This window comes from Rhodnius prolixus, unplaced genomic scaffold (genome assembly GCF_049639745.1).
Source record: "Rhodnius prolixus isolate KJV_2025 unplaced genomic scaffold, Rpr scaffold_3, whole genome shotgun sequence".
Lineage (NCBI taxonomy): Eukaryota > Metazoa > Arthropoda > Insecta > Hemiptera > Reduviidae > Rhodnius > Rhodnius prolixus.
Genome location: NW_027411603.1, coordinates 14,379,825 through 14,396,601, shown reverse-complemented (window position 1 = coordinate 14,396,601; position 16,777 = coordinate 14,379,825). Strand labels below are relative to the sequence as shown.

At 33.3% G+C, this 16,777-nt stretch overlaps 2 protein-coding genes across 3 annotated transcripts in view; one reads left to right on the top strand and one right to left on the bottom strand.

The window, feature by feature from the left end:
* clu (clustered mitochondria protein homolog) overlaps positions 1–16,777 on the top strand; it is a 35,236-nt gene that overhangs the window by 17,568 nt on the left and 891 nt on the right. Inside the window, exons 7-25 of one of the 2 annotated variants that reach the window (XM_074125656.1) lie at positions 5,199–5,335; positions 5,484–5,713; positions 7,659–7,795; positions 7,875–8,069; positions 8,498–8,710; positions 8,803–8,977; positions 9,057–9,162; positions 9,579–9,696; positions 9,768–9,927; positions 10,811–11,022; positions 11,230–11,436; positions 12,216–12,314; positions 13,027–13,250; positions 13,390–13,519; positions 13,621–13,893; positions 13,981–14,106; positions 14,188–14,403; positions 14,485–14,693; positions 15,966–16,037. In XM_074125656.1, the coding sequence (XP_073981757.1) occupies positions 5,199–5,335; positions 5,484–5,713; positions 7,659–7,795; positions 7,875–8,069; positions 8,498–8,710; positions 8,803–8,977; positions 9,057–9,162; positions 9,579–9,696; positions 9,768–9,927; positions 10,811–11,022; positions 11,230–11,436; positions 12,216–12,314; positions 13,027–13,250; positions 13,390–13,519; positions 13,621–13,893; positions 13,981–14,106; positions 14,188–14,403; positions 14,485–14,693; positions 15,966–15,990 (3,192 nt within the window). In that variant the 3' untranslated portion in view covers positions 15,991–16,037. The remainder of the gene's footprint in view (positions 1–5,198; positions 5,336–5,483; positions 5,714–7,658; positions 7,796–7,874; positions 8,070–8,497; positions 8,711–8,802; positions 8,978–9,056; positions 9,163–9,578; positions 9,697–9,767; positions 9,928–10,810; positions 11,023–11,229; positions 11,437–12,215; positions 12,315–13,026; positions 13,251–13,389; positions 13,520–13,620; positions 13,894–13,980; positions 14,107–14,187; positions 14,404–14,484; positions 14,694–15,965; positions 16,038–16,777) is intronic. The other variant, XM_074125655.1, reaches the window with a different exon arrangement.
* On the bottom strand, positions 1,053–4,286 carry LOC141452996 (uncharacterized). Its single transcript, XM_074125658.1, has 2 exons — positions 1,935–4,286; positions 1,053–1,213 (listed from the first exon to the last, which is right to left on the bottom strand). Exons 1-2 carry the CDS (start codon positions 3,540–3,542, stop codon positions 1,115–1,117), a joined length of 1,707 nt encoding a protein of 568 aa, XP_073981759.1. The 5' UTR covers positions 3,543–4,286; the 3' UTR covers positions 1,053–1,114.

Genomic DNA, 16,777 nt, shown 5'->3' with positions numbered 1-16,777 from the left:
ATCGGTTCACTCATTGATAATTTAAACGATTGCAGTACTTCCTCTTAGTAGGTGTAAGAGCAAGATGGCACTTCACAGCCACGTAGAGGAGCTTTAACCACTTATTCGGGCTGAATTTTATCAAAATCGGACTAAGCGTTATAGAAATATTGGTGATAATAGTTTTAGAAAGGGTCTTATTTGGGTGGGGCAAACTCCCCTCCTTATGAGGCACGGCGTCGAGACTTTTAAAGTGCAAATCTGTACAAAATTTCGATTCGAATGACACTTCATTCATGAAAATCGGTTCACGTGACGATAATTTGAAACGATTGCTATACTTCCCCTTAAAAAGTGTTAGAGCTGATCGTCGCTTTAATGTTACGTAGGGGAGCCCTAACCCTATCACCCTACCAAATTTTATCAAAATCGGGCCAAGATTTACAGAGTAATTAGTAATAATAATTTTGGAGGGGGCCTTACATAAAGGGGGCTAACTCCTCTCCCATTCGATGTACAGCATCGAGACCCCCAAAAGGCACATCTACATAAAATTCCGAATCGAATGACACCTCATTCATGAAAATTGGTTCACGCGTTTAGGCGCTACGTTGTTTACAAAAAAGGTAACAACAACAACAAGAACAACAACAAGAACAACAACAAGAACAAGAACATTTTTTGAAAAAGCCGTTTTTGCTCATTTTCGGCAACTTTTTTCTCGAAACCTATTAAATCTGGGTGGTTGCAAAAAAATTACAGTTATAAAGGAGGGTTTGGAGTAAGATTTAAAGAAAATTTGGGAATTTTATCTGTTATAGAAAAAGAGAAAAAAATTGTCAAAGTTGGGTGTTTTTCAACGTTACGCTTTTTCGTGCAGTTTTTGATGGTCAACCCTTATACAACTGTCCTACCGGACAGTTTTAATATTCATAACCTCACAACTTTTACTACATAAATCTATATTTAGCTGTTTAAAGAAACGTCGTTACTTCCACTAGCCTCGTTATATTGTCCCGGAATTAGTTTCTATGTTAAGCTTGAACTCCACAGTTCTAGTATACTTAATTAGTATGTTAGGTTTTTAAATCAATAAAAAACCCTTTTTTTGTATTGATACAATTATGTATATTTTTCATATTGGTTCTAAGGGAGGACATAGAAAATGCCTTATGTTCCTTGGCATTACTGCGCCACCTTGTTTTAGAGCACATTCTTTCAAATATTCTTCAACCTGTAAGAAATATTTAAATATTAACATGAAAATTTTCAGTTCTTTAAGGTTCATACGGCGTCCAGGGTATTGTTTGTGCAGCTTGGCTGGAATATCCGTAGGAAATATTCAACTCTCCCTGCGGTAAAGCAAAACTGCTGTGTCATTGTATGATTATTTAATGTGCTCGTGGCTTAAAGATCTGGATTTTGATTGGCTTTTAACAAATACATATATAGAAAGCAAAACAAAAACCTACGGAACTTAGCAGTCCAGGAATTGTTTAAAAAAAAAAAAATCATTTATGTGAATTATTTGGAATTGAAGTAGTTTCACGTGATCCAATTGAGTACAAGTTTAAGGAAAATATTTGGAGCCTTATCGAGAAAACCTCAAAAAAATAAGAAAACAATCCTGTAAAGACTAGAGTAGTATTAGATTAGGTAGTTAAGCGGTTTCCATTGTAAGTTATTGTCAGATCCCCTAAGTAAACGCATATAGTGCTTTTCTCTCATATATATATATATATATATAACTACAATTCGAATTCTGGGGACCTAAATGCCAAAATATCTGGTGAAAAGCAGTATTGAACCTTTTGTAGTTTTTGTAAGATTATATAAGTTCGAGAAAGGAAAAAATTTATATAGTAAAAATAAAATTTAAGGCGTCAATAACCGCAGATGTTGAAGCGCCTCAAATACATATCAAATAATAATAATCAATAAAATTTTAATTTTACTTTTGTTATTTGCTCTTCCGACACTTTAGGGCCAATACCAGGAATAGGAACCCACTTTTGTTCCAAAATCACTTTCTTTGGAACTTCTTTTTCCTCTACTTTCATAAGAGTTGGAACATGTAAAACGGGTACGCGGACATCGAATAAAGAGATTGCAACTCTTTTTCCTAATGGTTCTCCGTAAGATAGTTTATCTTCTTCTTCTTCGAGCTCTCTAATATCTTCTATAGAATTTTTATATTCATCGACTTTCCTTGGAGGTGTTGGGATTAGAATAGTGGAAGAATCACGTTTCAGCAGTACTTTCAATTCATTATCTTTGTCTTGTTCCTTATCCTCTCCGCCAAATCTGTGAGACGTTTCCGTTGTTGTTGGAGGCGTGAGGGTGCATTTTTGGAAATTAGAAGAAGCAGGCTTCAGATCGTCGAATGTAAGTGACGACACTGATTTAATAATTTCCTCATCGCTATCCTCTGCTGCTTCTTTAATATTTTGTGTAACTTCATAGTCCTGCATGTGCTCCAACATTTCATTGAGTGATCTTTCACCAACTTCTCTAAGAAGGCTTGTTTCTTCTTTAGTCTTATTTACCTCATGGGCACTTTTAAAAGTTTGGTCATCTTCTGTACCTTTTATTTCTTTCTTTTTCACATCCTCATCTTCAGATTCTTGATTTTCTAAATCTTCTTCAATGTGGTGTACTTTTTTTCTTTTCAGTTTGTCTTGATGACACTCAAACACCTGCAATCCCATATTTGAATCCATATTGTCACTTAAACTAATTTCGCTTGTTTGTGAACTCTCTCCATATTCATTTATTTGTTTCCAAGCAATGCCTCTTGACAAAGTATCGTCTTTGTTGTATTCCTTGTCTAGATCGAGTGTTGCAATAGATTTATCCGATTCTCTCCTTCCCATTCGTTTTAATACGCTTTGCCAAGATAATTTCGAGCCACTTGTTTTATCTTCGTCACTGATTGATATTGTTTCGATGGGTGAAATCTCAGGTACAGATGATGTATCCTGTAAAAAATTGGGAGATAAAGGCTTCTTCGGTTCTTCCGGCCCACATTCTAATCTAGCTAGAAACTTGTATAGGTAAAGAAATTTTCCGACCGGAAGATGTGCTGAACCTCCTGGCGGTTCTTCAGTTAACAGTTCGCACAGCAGTAACATTGTACGTGTTAGACAAGTTTCCAGGTAACCTGTACAAATTGCTATAAATTTAAGCCAGTTTATTTGTGCACCAAAACCTCCTACTTCGAAAATTTCTTCCAGTGCATCTCTACAAAGGCAGACTCCAGCCCAGTAATCAATTACTAGGGTTTTATCAACTTTAATGGCATCATTTCCTAATTGATTTATTAGGATTTTAATGAAGCCAGGAGATAATCCTGATATTGTTTTTACTGGTGGATATTCTAATCTATCTTTGACTGGCAAAGGAATGCCGTAGGTTAGAGCTTTAAAGTAATATGCTGACCATACTAACAGATCTCGTGGCTGAGTTCTAATTGCTGCTTTAGCATATTTTTTTAGAATTGTTGGTAGATTTGGTGGCACAGTAATTTGCTGGGAGCAATACATTTGTTCTACTAAGTCTGGCATTTTTAAATATTTCTTTTTTAATGCTACTTGTAGCAAGTAAATTACAAAACACTTTTTTTCAAGTCATTAAATTTAAATCAGTTAAGCATTTATTAAGAACGCGTTGAACACAATAATTAAAATAATGCCCGGCATTTAAAACTTATACTAATGGATTGCTGTCCTTAAATACCATATGTTTATATTATTATTATTTCTACTGGAAATTTAAATTCTTACAATGTACACATATGATTATTGCTGCTGGAAATGAAATAATATCAAATTAGCTTGCAAATCCAAGCTCACACATTTTTTTTTTATATATCTATAGTTATTAAGAAATTTGTCTCTGAATGTGCGACTGTTGTTTACAAATTTTTCTCCTAAACGAAAAGTCACAAAAAGCATCATATTCTTCTCTTGTTTGAGATTTCCTCTGAACTTCGTGTATTTAAAAACTCATTTGGACCTTGAAATTTGTTGTTAGAATAAAGTTGTTATCCCAGTTTTATCATTTTAGATGTAATTATAATTTTAGATATTTACAATTATTTACGGCGCTTCGTAAGTTAAATTTTTGCGCACAGTTGGAAGAGGAAGAGCGTATTTCCTCCAGATATTCCAAATTTAGAGATCATCTAAAATGAAGTTTTGACAGAAACTAAGGATTTTTTTTTTTTTTTAAATGCTACTTTTGAAATCGTTCTCTTTTTCTCACACCGTTTTTTAAGTGTACTGTTCGTGTTAATGAGTAGATTTTATTGGGAATTATTTTTTGATTAATTAAATTTTCTGTGGCCTAAAAGATATATGGTGGCTCTCTTTCGTGTCAGTGTTTATGTAAAAAATTATTAAATATAATTATTCTAAAGTTGCCTATGGTTGTGCTGAACCCCAAATTGTGGCACTTGTAAATTCAACTCGTATATCTTTATGTGTGAATTTTGCATGTTTTTTGTTAGACTGGGATCCCGTATAGACCCAAAATCCAAGAAAGAAGTTAAGCTTTTTTTATATTTATGTGATATTCCCGTAGGAATTGAATGGTGGAAACCAAGCGCGGAAAACAAAAAGACTAGTTTTCGTTTTGCATATTGCTGTTTTTCTTTCTCCCTCTTTTTCACGATTTGCAAATTAATAATGTCGCTTGAATTGTTTGCTGTAAGTGGGCTACAGATCTATAAAACAGGAAATATTAAAATATCAGGCTTTCTATTTTGTTTTTTTGCATCACTGTTGGTTACCTGTAGAAGGAAATTCTTTGTGATGTCTTGCTTCATATAATTTGCATGACCTTTTTTTCGGAGAGCGGATTGACGTATTGGTTGGTTTGACCTTCAAGAAAGACCTTCTGAAAGAAAATTTTTCAGAAACTAAGTTGGTGAGGCTCCTTTAAGAGGTCTTCTCTACCATGAAGATGGTCTACTTTAATCAAGCTTCTTTGGTGTATGTTCCTGGCGTCCTTAACATCTAACTTTTTCTGTCATTCCGACACAATAATAATCCGTTTCTTCCTTGAGGTTGAAAATTGAGGATTAGAACAAATACGAAGGGGGCTCGGTATCCATTCTAAAATCTACGTTGTTCTAAATATTAGCTATTTCCTTATCTGTTAAAAATAATGTAATTTAAATAAATATCTTGTAGAATTGAAATGTACTATTTGTTTCTTAGGTATTGACTACTTCAGGTTGGAATCCACCTCCAGGTTTCAGAAAAATGCATGGAGATCTAATGTATTTGTATGTAGTTACGATGGAAGATAAACATTATCATATCACAGGTTGTACGAGGGGTTTCTTTCTTAATCAGTAAGCAATATTTGTTTTACAATTTATTTTAATATTGAGCTGAAGAGCATAAGTATACAAATAATCTAAGCATGTCTTTAAAAAAAATCATTCTCTAAGAATTTATCGCAATTCTTTGAATATTTCAAAAAATTTCTTTTCTTTACAGATCAACTGAAGAAGATTTTAATCCAAAGCCAGCGACACCTAATCATTTATGTCATTCGTTGATTGAATTATTGAATCAGTTAAGCCCATCGTTTAAAAGAAACTTCACCACTTTACAGAAGAAAAGGACTCTGAGACATCCATTTGAAAGGGTCGCCACACCATATCAGCTTTATGCTTGGGCTTCTCCTCAGATAGACCATACAGTTGATGCTATAAGAGCTGAAGATAGTTAGTATATTTATTGCTCTGTGAGAATTCTTTTGTTGCAATAATACGATGCGATTAACTTTGAATGTGGATATATGACGATAGATTTTTGAACTCCTAATTTTGTCTAAAGAAAAAAAACTTCTAGTGTCCTCCTTAACGTTCATGAACTATAAATGAAGTTTTTAAAATGTATTAAGCTTCAGAAACCTTTTTTAACGGCATAATTCTTTTCTCCACTTATCATATACAGTGTACGGATGTTCACATTCATTAAAAACAAATCACTAAATTACAATTTCATCTACTATATCACTTAAAAAAAGTGAAATAATGGGAGGACAAAAAGAACTTTGTTTGAGACTTATGTGACTATAAAAGAAATCAGAAAATTCCTCCACACATCAACCAATCCTTAATACCATCGTTTACGTTTATAATTATGTTATAACTTGATTGTATATGTATAAATTTCACATAGGTATAAATAAAATATCCGATTTCGTGGGACACTGTTGAAAGGAGTTTTTAAGAGTAGGTAATAAGATAATATTTTTTTATAATGATCTTATTATATTCTAAAAACGTTTCGAATAATAAAATAGTACAGTTTTTAGACATTAAAAAACGTACAATTAAATCTTTCAATTTTTAAATCTGCCACGTTAGATTAGATTAGATTAAATTAAATTAGGGCGGCCTCAAGGCCTACGCCACTGCGACCCCTTTGGATCTATTGTGGCTCCCCGACTTTAGAGCTCACCCTCCAGACCCGTCTGTTTAATTAGACTCTTAATTCTGGAGAGTGACTCCTGGGTAAAGCTCTCCGGCCTTGGTTTTTCCTCCCCGAGAAGTAACATCCTTAGCCATACAAGCCCCTCGCACTGACACAACACGTGCAGTGCAGTTTCCTCTTCTTCCTGGCAGAACCTACAAAGGCTGTCATCTGCCAGGCCCATGCGATGCATGTGTTTTCTGAGTCTGCAGTGGCCAGTTAATAAGCCTACAATTATCCTTATAGCCCCCCGGCCTTGACGGATTAATTCTGCAGTCAGCCTCGGCGAATAGCCTCTGATGAACTCCTTCGCCTGTCTCTGTCCAGTGGTGGCGAGCCACCACTCCTGAGACCTACTCTGCACCCACAAATTAATGGCCGCAGTCTTGACACACTTCGAAACCCCAAAACAGGGCTCCGGGCCAACGAAGTGTCCCGCAGAGCCTTCCCGGGCCAATAAATCTGCCACTTCGTTTCCTTTATATCCTGAATGAACAGGTACCCAAACCAGAAAGACCTTATTTTGGTCACTAATTTCCTTCAGGGCACCCAGACAGTCCCAGACCAGCCTTGAGTTGACCTGGTAGGAACTAATTGCCCGTAGAGCAGCCTGACTATCCGAGAAAATTACGACCTTGGAATTAATAATTCCTCGCCCTTTAATCTCGGTAGTGCAGAACCTAATTGCAGCTAGCTCAGCTTGAAAAACTGTAGCTAGTTTTCCTAGGCTAACCGAAAAGCTACATTTCGGCTTCACCCCGTACACTCCTGCTGCTACGCCCTCTCCCATCTTGGAGCCATCCGTGTACCACATCGAGTCTCCCATAACTGGGGGTCCACGTCTCCAAGCCTCCCGGTCTCCAATACGGACTTTGAAAGGCTTGTCATCTGCCACGTTATTTATATGGCAAAATTGAAGAAATTGATCTATAGTCTTATCAATTTTCAGGCAAACTTCTTTTAATTCAGTACAGTTGGTTTGTTGACAAAATAATCCGCTTAGGTGAATTCGAGGTTCTACAGTTTTTCCTCTTCTCTTAGTTTTTATTCTTCTGTGTCATTAATCTGTTTTTCATTTAACTCATTCTTTAGAGTATCCAAATCCTGTACAGGTTGAATTTTCTTAGTAAAGCGAAATGATTAATATAAAATTTTCTCTTCATGAAATTTTATTCTTCATTTTTTTAATAGCATTTTCTTCAAAGTTGGGCTATGAAGAACATATACCTGGTCAAACAAGGGACTGGAATGAAGAATTGCAAACCACTAGAGAATTGCCTAGGAAAAATTTACCTGAGCGACTTCTTAGAGAAAGAGCTATATTCAAGGTATTAATTTTTATCAATTGAGAAGTTTACTCTCTTATGAATTAGGTACTTTTACTGTAGAATTATAATTATCTTTTAGGTACATAGCGATTTTGTAGCTGGAGCAACCAGAGGTGCAGTTGCCGTCATTGATGGCAATGTGATGGCCATCAACCCTGGAGAAGACTCCAAAATGCAAATGTTTATTTGGAATAATATATTCTTTTCTCTTGGTTTCGACGTAAGAGATCACTACAAGGAACTTGGAGGAGATGCAGCAGCTTTTATTGCACCAGTCAGTACCATCTCATGGCATTTCAGTTTTTATTCGTAAAAAAAAATTATTTGTAATCATCATAATTATTGTGCTTTACTACATTACTTGCCATACAAAAAATAGTCCTGTTGTTAACTGACAATTTATAGCACGTACATATTGCTTTCAGAATTACAGGATAAAACCTATATTTTAATTTTATTAACTCTCCTACCGTTGGTAATCGAATCTTTCAATCAAAGTACGCTTGAATTATGATATTTTTTTATTGGGTTTTAAGCATCTGTACCTGTACTACCCATGTTGTGACATGAGAATAGCTTTTTAGTACACAGTATATTTATTAATTTTTGACATTCAAATATCTTATTTTCAAAAATTTAAAAATAAAATGTTTAAATGATTAGTTGCCTTCCATGCATTATTATTCATTGTTTTATGTTTAGCGAAACGATCTGCAGGGAGTACGTGTCTACAGTGCGGTTGATATTCCTGGTCTTTATACTTTAGGCACTGTTGTTATAGATTATAGAGGTTATAGAGTCACGGCACAGTCTATTATACCAGGCATTTTGGAAAGAGAACAAGAACAATCTGTTGTATATGGCTCTATAGATTTTGGAAAAACAGTTATAACTCACCCGAAATATATGGATTTGGTTAGAAATTATTTAAAAAAAATAAATTTTATTTGACTACTAGTAATTTTCATAAGCAAATTCTGTATAAACATTACATTTAAATACTACAGTTGAACAATGCAGCTCAACAATTAAAAATGTTGCCACATAAAGTACTTAATGACAAAAACGAAGAGATAGAACTATGCAGCAGTGTGGAATGTAAAGGGATAATTGGAAATGACGGTAGACACTACATTCTGGACCTTTTGCGTACTTTTCCACCTGATGTAAACTTTTTGAAACGTAAGGATATTTTAAAAAGTTATAGTGCATAAAACATGAAATATTGAAAGTATCAAATACGTATTTTTTTTTATTTTAGTTGAAGGTGAAGAGCTGAGCAAAGAAGTGAAGTCGCTGAATTTTCCAATTGAACACAAACATAAACTATGTTGCCTTCGCCAGGAGTTAATTGATGCTTTTGTTGAGTAAGCTTCATTTTATCTTAGCTAACAAATCAGTTTCTGGTAAGAGAGGGAGGCGCCAGAAATATAAGTTTTCATTGTATTCCAAGATATATTTAACTATGACCTTCCTGAGGGCTTGGATTAACTAAAAGGGTGTTAAATTCTACTAATGATAAGTAGAACAGGTCAACAAATTTGTAGAAAGCCATTTTTAGCGCCCTGTTTAAATAACGATATAAATCTCAGGCAGTGGCAACAATATAGTTATAGAATATTTATTTCTTTTTTGACTATTCAGTGACAAAAAGTCATGATTAGTTTTTTTTTTTAATTCAAAAAGATTTATGACATCCTTACCCTACGTTTTTTTACATACTCATGTTAATATTTTGGCAATAAATTGAATACAAAATTGATTTTTTTATTTTTTTAAATAGATCAAGATATATGATGTTCATAAAGTACGCTGCTTTTCATCTTCAACAACTTGGCGCCAAAAAGCACAAAGAGAGGGAAGCTCAATCTGTTATTTCAAACAGTGTTCTTGAAGAAAAGGTAAATTAATAAAAAGTAAATCCTCAATAAACTTGTTTAATTACAATAATAATTTAAGATCTATTTAATAGGAACAGAAAGATGAAAAATCTGAAGTGGAAGATGAGAAAATTAGAGAGATGAAAGATGAAGAGGAAAAAATGACTCAAGAGTCGCCAATGGAACATGCTGAAGCTAAGAAAATAGTCGAGAGTATTACAGATTCAATAACCAGTGGGGATAAACAGGAATGTTAGTATATTTCCCTTATTAATGGTGGTTGGTACTAGTATGGATTTAAAGCTTGATAAAATTATATTAACTTCCCTCCTTTATGCAGAAGAAGAATTTTAATCGTGTATTTTGAGCGTATAACCACTTCGCGAATGGGCGCATTCGTGTATCAAAAGTGGAAGTAGCCAATGTTACCTCGAACGAATCAAAATGTTGTTGTGCCCCTTCTCATTGAAAGGTGTTGCTTACGTACTTTGTATAGCTGATTTTTATTAGAGCAGAGAGTTATATCGCTCTCTCCACCCAATACAATTTGATCCAAAGCTATATAATGCAAATACAGTCTGTCATTAGTTGGTTCTTACCCCAACATTTCAAAAAAATCATGCTCAATAGATGTAGTAAATCAAGCTGCGTCGTTCTAACAATTTGTTGCGTATAAAAAGCTAGATTATGCTTTAATGAAACTGATCCTTACTTCCTGGTGATGATGCCAATCAAACAAGATTTACCAATTCAAGGTATTGCGGCTATCAATTAGAATCAGTTCTAATCTAGTTTTGAAAATAGTTCAAAGTACTTGTATTTGAATGAAATTTTACAATTCAAAAATTAGTTATGTTAAAGTGATTCCCATTTAAATCAAAATTAAAATATTGGTTTAAGTTGGAGAAAATCCTATTAGAAAACAAATTATTTATTCTTTTCGTCTTAATTAAGTTCAAAAAGTTTTGGTTTATTTAAATGTATCTACAGGTTTCATTGCTAAGTTAGTAATGTTGAGTTTTTCGTTTAATAAATTAAGAAAAGGTGAAAATTGTTTCCTATGAAAACGAAAATTATGTGTGTGTTTAGCTTGAATGAAAACCATTTAATAATATATTTATATTTCACACTACAGTTGAAGAGAGCACTAAAGAAATAGTTAAAAGGGCAGCTTCTGCAGTTGGTTCTTTGAAAGAAACTGAATTTGATATAAGGTTCAATCCTGATGTTTACTCACCAGGAGTAAGACATGTTGACAAAATAGACAATCCTGATTCTCTTAAAAAACAGAGGCAGTTGGTGAAGGATGCTGCAGACTTCCTTGTCACAAACCAGATACCAAGCTTTGTTAGTTTCTTTTACAGTTACTATTTAATCTTCTTTTTTTTTCATTTAATTTTACTTTGTTTTTTTGCTTAAAATTCATTCGAATACTTTATAAATTTAAACTTTTAATTTAGAGAAAAATGTATTAACAATATGATTCACACAATTCTAAGTCTTTGTTGAACTATTTTCCTAATATGTTTATCTTCAAAAATGTTGTGTTTGCAGATCAGAGAGCGATTAGATCACTCGTTAGCTCCCATGGATGGGATGATGTTATCTGAAAATTTACATTCAAGAGGTATAAATATACGTTACCTCGGAAAAATTACTACTATGCTATCGAAAATTAAGCAATTAGAATACTTACACAGCATAGCTGTTTCGGAATTAATTACAAGAGCGGCAAAACATTTATTCAACATATACATGCAGGTAAATGATCTTTACTGTTGTTCGTAATTATAATATTGTATTGCAAATGTGATGATGTTAGTAGTGAATACAAATCGAAATTCTGGACCAAAGCATTTTTATTATTTCATTCAATCTTGAATATTTAAGGAAATCTATAAAATTTATCGCTTCCGTTTCTCATTACCAGCATCCCAAATAAAATTTATTAAAATCAGATGTGTTGCTGAATTTTATTATAGCAAAGAAATATCCATTAGATACATTTATGTTCAGTATTCATTATTAAATTCAATTTAATTGACCCATGAGTATAAGAAAATAAGTGCAATAATCTATCCGTCGGGTGGCGTAGTATTTTAGTATTTTAAATTAGTATTTAGTATTAGCATTAGTATTTTAAAAACTTAAGTTAACTTCCCAGGCCACCTAAAAAAAATAATCAAAAAATAAAATTATAAAAAAAAAGAATATTAAGAAAAAGGAAATTTATTTTTCTGATTTTCAAGATAACGGCCGAATTTGAGTCTTATATTTGCTCTGTTCCCTCTCAGAAATCTAAATGAAAGGAAAAATCACTAATAATTAATATGATATTTGGACGCGGTTACAGTGTAAGTTGTTGGTTGGAACCTAGAAACAATTTTTAAATAGAATACTGGTATGTTGCTTCAAACACACCTGGTGTCTTTTTCCAGTAATTGGGGCAGACGGTTGTAGTGTTACGGTTGAGCTGTACGCAACGCGGAATCAATTATCTTTTGTAGCAAATGAATTCTTTTTTCTTTTTCTTTTTTCAGAGTACGGAAATGATGAGTTTATCGGCAGCAGTAAGCCATTTTTTGAATTGCTTCCTTTCATCTTGCCAAGCACACTACCCTCAACAGATATCGGACGAGGTGATTTATTTTATACAATGTCATACTTTTTTTAATAATCTAACTTATATGGTGTGGCCGCCAGGAACAGGCGTTTCAGTGTGGTAATGACGTAGGGGAAAACTGGGCTTAAACTGAGGTTTGACATTTCGGTTATTCTACATAGGCTAGCTACATTTTTTTAGGCGAAGCTAAGCGCTATACATTTGTGCTGTCAAGTCCTTAAGACTTAAAAGTTAGCCAGGCTGCTTTGCAAGCTATTAATCCTGGAGTTTGTTTCAAGCTGTTGTGGGATTGCTTAGAAATCTTGTCTAAAATTGTTAGTGAAAATAAGAACTTCTTTTTTTTTTTTGTTTGGATATTCGGGTATTCTGTAACAAGTGCAATGAGGAGAAGATCGCTTGGCCAGGGAGGAATGCATCTTATTCACTTAAACTTCAGTAAGACCGAATGGCCATTAGGATGAACGTAAGCCGTTCCACTTATCATTGCAGGTTGAATAAACATATTCATCGCATGGCCAGGAAGAAGGCCACACTTCTACGTTTAGTCAATCAGACAGGACTGGATGGGTGCTCTAATTAGTGGATACCACATTAGACTCATTGGTTCGCACTTGCTTTGGCATTTTTGGACAATCCTTGTAGAATCTAATATAATGGTTCAATGTTTGTTTTTGATCTCGTTTGTTTTGTTGTATTAACTTTTTACCCATACATTTTCTATGATTTAGATGCAGAGTAAAACATCAAAAAGGAGAAAACAAAATGGTAAAAGAAAGGGTCGTCTAAACACTTTACTAGCAGATGGTAACAACGAATGGGCGTCTCTTACTCCAAAATCATTGTGGATACAACTTCGTAGTGAATTGAAGGCCTATTACGATTGGGAGCTCAAGACTGACAATATAGATTCTACTGTGGAGACTTATGCCCTACAAAAAATATCATTGCTCAGGTAATTTTATAAAATTTCAAATTTTCAATTTCTCAATTGTGACTCTTTTCGTTAGAATACAATTGTGTATCGCAGAGTGATATAAAGAACATAGTTCTTGATTGGTAAAATATTTATTGTTCATTTTGTTTGGTTCCAGATCGTTTAGTCTTAAAACGGGTATTCAGATCCTGCTGAGAGAATATTCTTTTGATACTAAGAATAAATTAACATTTTTTGAAGAAGATATACTTAATATTTTCCCCATAGTCAAGCATATCAATCCAAGAGTAAGATTTGTTTAAAAACATGTTTAAGTCATATTTTTGAATTTATAGACAACATAAGCTCATTTAAAAAAAATTAAAATAATTTTTGATTTTTCTTATAGGCAAGTGATGCATATAATTTCTATACAACAGGGCAGACCAAAATACAACAGGGTTACCTCAAAGAGGGTTACGAATTGATAAACGAAGCATTGAACCTTTTGAATAATGTTTATGGGGCAATGCATCCTGAAATTGCTCAGTGTTTGCGAATGTTGGCTCGATTAAACTATATAATGGGTGATCATGCAGAAGCTTTAGCCATGCAGCAAAAAGCGTTATTAATGTCCGAAAGAGTAAATGGTATCGATCATCCATATACTATCAGTGAATATGTAAGTTTCATTTCATACAAGTTTGCTTCAACATTCAATTAACAAGTAAGAATTTGTGTTCTGAGTTTATTTTTCCTTTTATCGCAGACTCAATTAGCACTATACTGCTTTGCCAATAGTCAAGTGAGCACGGCTCTCAAATTACTGTACAGAGCAAGATATTTAGCTTTGTTAGTATGTGGTGAAAACCATCCTGAAATGGCTCTTTTGGATGTAAGTTAAATTTTACAAATTTACATTAAAAGAAGAAGATAAAATTTAATTTATTAATTTTTTTATTTATTTCAAATACAGAGCAACATAAGTCTCATATTACACGCTGTTGGAGAATATGAACTCTCTTTGAGATTCCTAGAAAAAGCTTTAGAGTTAAACATGAAGTATTTTGGGCCCAAATCGCTGAAAGTTGCTGTTAGTTATCATCTGGTAGCTAGGACACAGAGTTGCATGGGTGATTTTAGATCAGCACTAAATTCTGAGAAAGAGACCTATGCTATATACAAACAGCAGGTAATGTACCAATTTTTACTACTAAAAGCTTTCGTGACTATATCAGTTACTGTAAGAAATAATTTTTTTTATACTACGCAGCTGGGAGAAGATCACGAGAAAACAAAAGAATCTTCAGAATGTTTGCGTCACCTCACCCATCAAGCAGTTGTTTTACAGAAGAAGATGAATGAAATATACACTGGAAAACCTGGTGCTGGTTTACCTCCTATTCAAATACAACCACCTTCCATGGGTAGTGTTCTTGATATGCTTAACGTAATAAACGGTATACTATTCGTCCAAATAAGGTAATTAATTTTATTCGGTTATTTTATTACGATCTTAACAGTTTTTGCTTACTTTTTTTTTTTTTTAATTTACCTATTTAACTGCTTAATTTTTCATGCATTTCATGATCCATTGCAATTCCAAAAGGGTTGCAATGCATAAATCTCGTATCCATTGTAAAAAATTAACTTCTTTTGTCCCCAAAATTAGCTTCTTTAATTTCAAGGTTAAGGTGAAAATTTCTCAATGGGATTCCTTCTAACCAGGATGAATGTTATCTTTATCGTGATATATTAACCCATTATTTCAAAACGCATTTTTATTGATGGCTCATACAAGAGCGAGTTTCATGTCCAACTCTCTCTCAATTGCTTGTTAGACTGCACTAACTGTGGGGAGAGTATGCTAACCAACTTCTTCAGGGATCTTGGCGACCCTGTGCATATCCTAAAGAGACTCTTACTCCTTACAAATGGCTGCATTTGTACTTGATTTATGCTATTAAATTGGCTTTACGAACTCAAAGGAAAACTCATCACTCCTGTGCTCAACATTTAGGGGAGCTATGGGATGTGGCATTGAATGGCGTCATCCCACCCGTAGATGATTAGTAAATAATACAGCCTTTGCATCCCAAATACTATTCTATTGTTATTAATTCACGATTTTGTTCGTTCATTTGCTTAGATTTTTTCTAAATATCATCAGTGATCAATTTCTGATTTAATCAAAATCCAATCATCAGGGTATCCCTAGACTATTTTCTAAAGTTGTTAGTTGGTTAGATATTTCTTTCATTGATTTCGCCAGGTAATATATTCAATTATAATTTTTTTTAAAAAAAGAGTCTGCAATGGTGCTTAATGCGAGCAGCTTTTTGAGTTTATCGACATCAACTCAATGAAATTTGTTAAGCAATAGAGAAAAGTAAACTTTTTAAATTATATAATTATTTTTCCGAAGCCCAGACTTCCTGAATTCTTCAGTAGAGTTTCTGTATATAAGTTTTTATTTTCTTCCAGTAACTTTTTATATTGCCTGCACAGTAAAGCTTCGTACAATTTTAACCTAAATTTTTAGTTACTTTGTGCCGTTTTCTTTTAAAACAATTTTTGTACTGTAGATAAATTTATTTAATCTTTACTTCTTCAAAAAAATCTGTATCTTTATTTTAGCTTTAGATTTATTTCTTAACAGCTAATTTTTCATTGCTTTTGTATTGCTTATTAACGTTATTTTGTTTGTCTGTTTGAGTGATGAGAGCATAAATCATTTGCATGTGTATGTTACAGGTTTGTGCCAAGTGTAGTAGTTTAGCGGCCGCTGCATGCACTCTTAGGCTCTTAGTCCCCCGTCATATTTAGGTAGTTTTTTGCTTTTTATTTCTCTCTCCCTCTTTGTTTTAATTGATTAATCAAGTTTTTTTTATTTCTTCTATTTATTTTTTATGCAGCTGATGTAATATGAATGATGAATACGTTAGAGAATTAGTTATCATATTTTTTTCTACTGTTGTTTATTTAGTTTAAACAGCTGATAAGAACAAGTAACTCATACTTTCTGCTGTAGATATTCTAAAATTTACGTGCTATCTCGGTGACATTCTTCAAGTAAATATGAGAATATGTATAGTGAATGTATGTACTCATTTCAGTGTTGGTTCCATGTCTGCGTAATATGACTCCTCTCATATTAGAAGTTAAAAGAGGTTGGTTCGAACCAGCACATTTTAATGCATTAAGTCAGACTTGAATGATATCTGCAAAAGATTAATATTTTTTTCATACTGAAAAAGTTTTGTATATTGCACCATTTTTTTTCTCTCTTTTTTTCTTTACTAGAAATGACCATTTTAGATTTAAGTGCTACATACATGATTTTAAGTATTGTATATGATTTTAGTGTTGTGTTTATATATTAGAAAAGGTGGTGATAGTCACAAAATTAAAATATTCTTAACAGTATTCACAAGTCAATAATATTCTTTAAATTTTAAAACTTTGTGGCAGGGAATTCCCAAATAATGAAATAAAATAAAAATATTTGCCATTTCATGTTACAAACCGAAGGATGTGGCAAATAAGAAATTTCTTTAAAGCTAAAA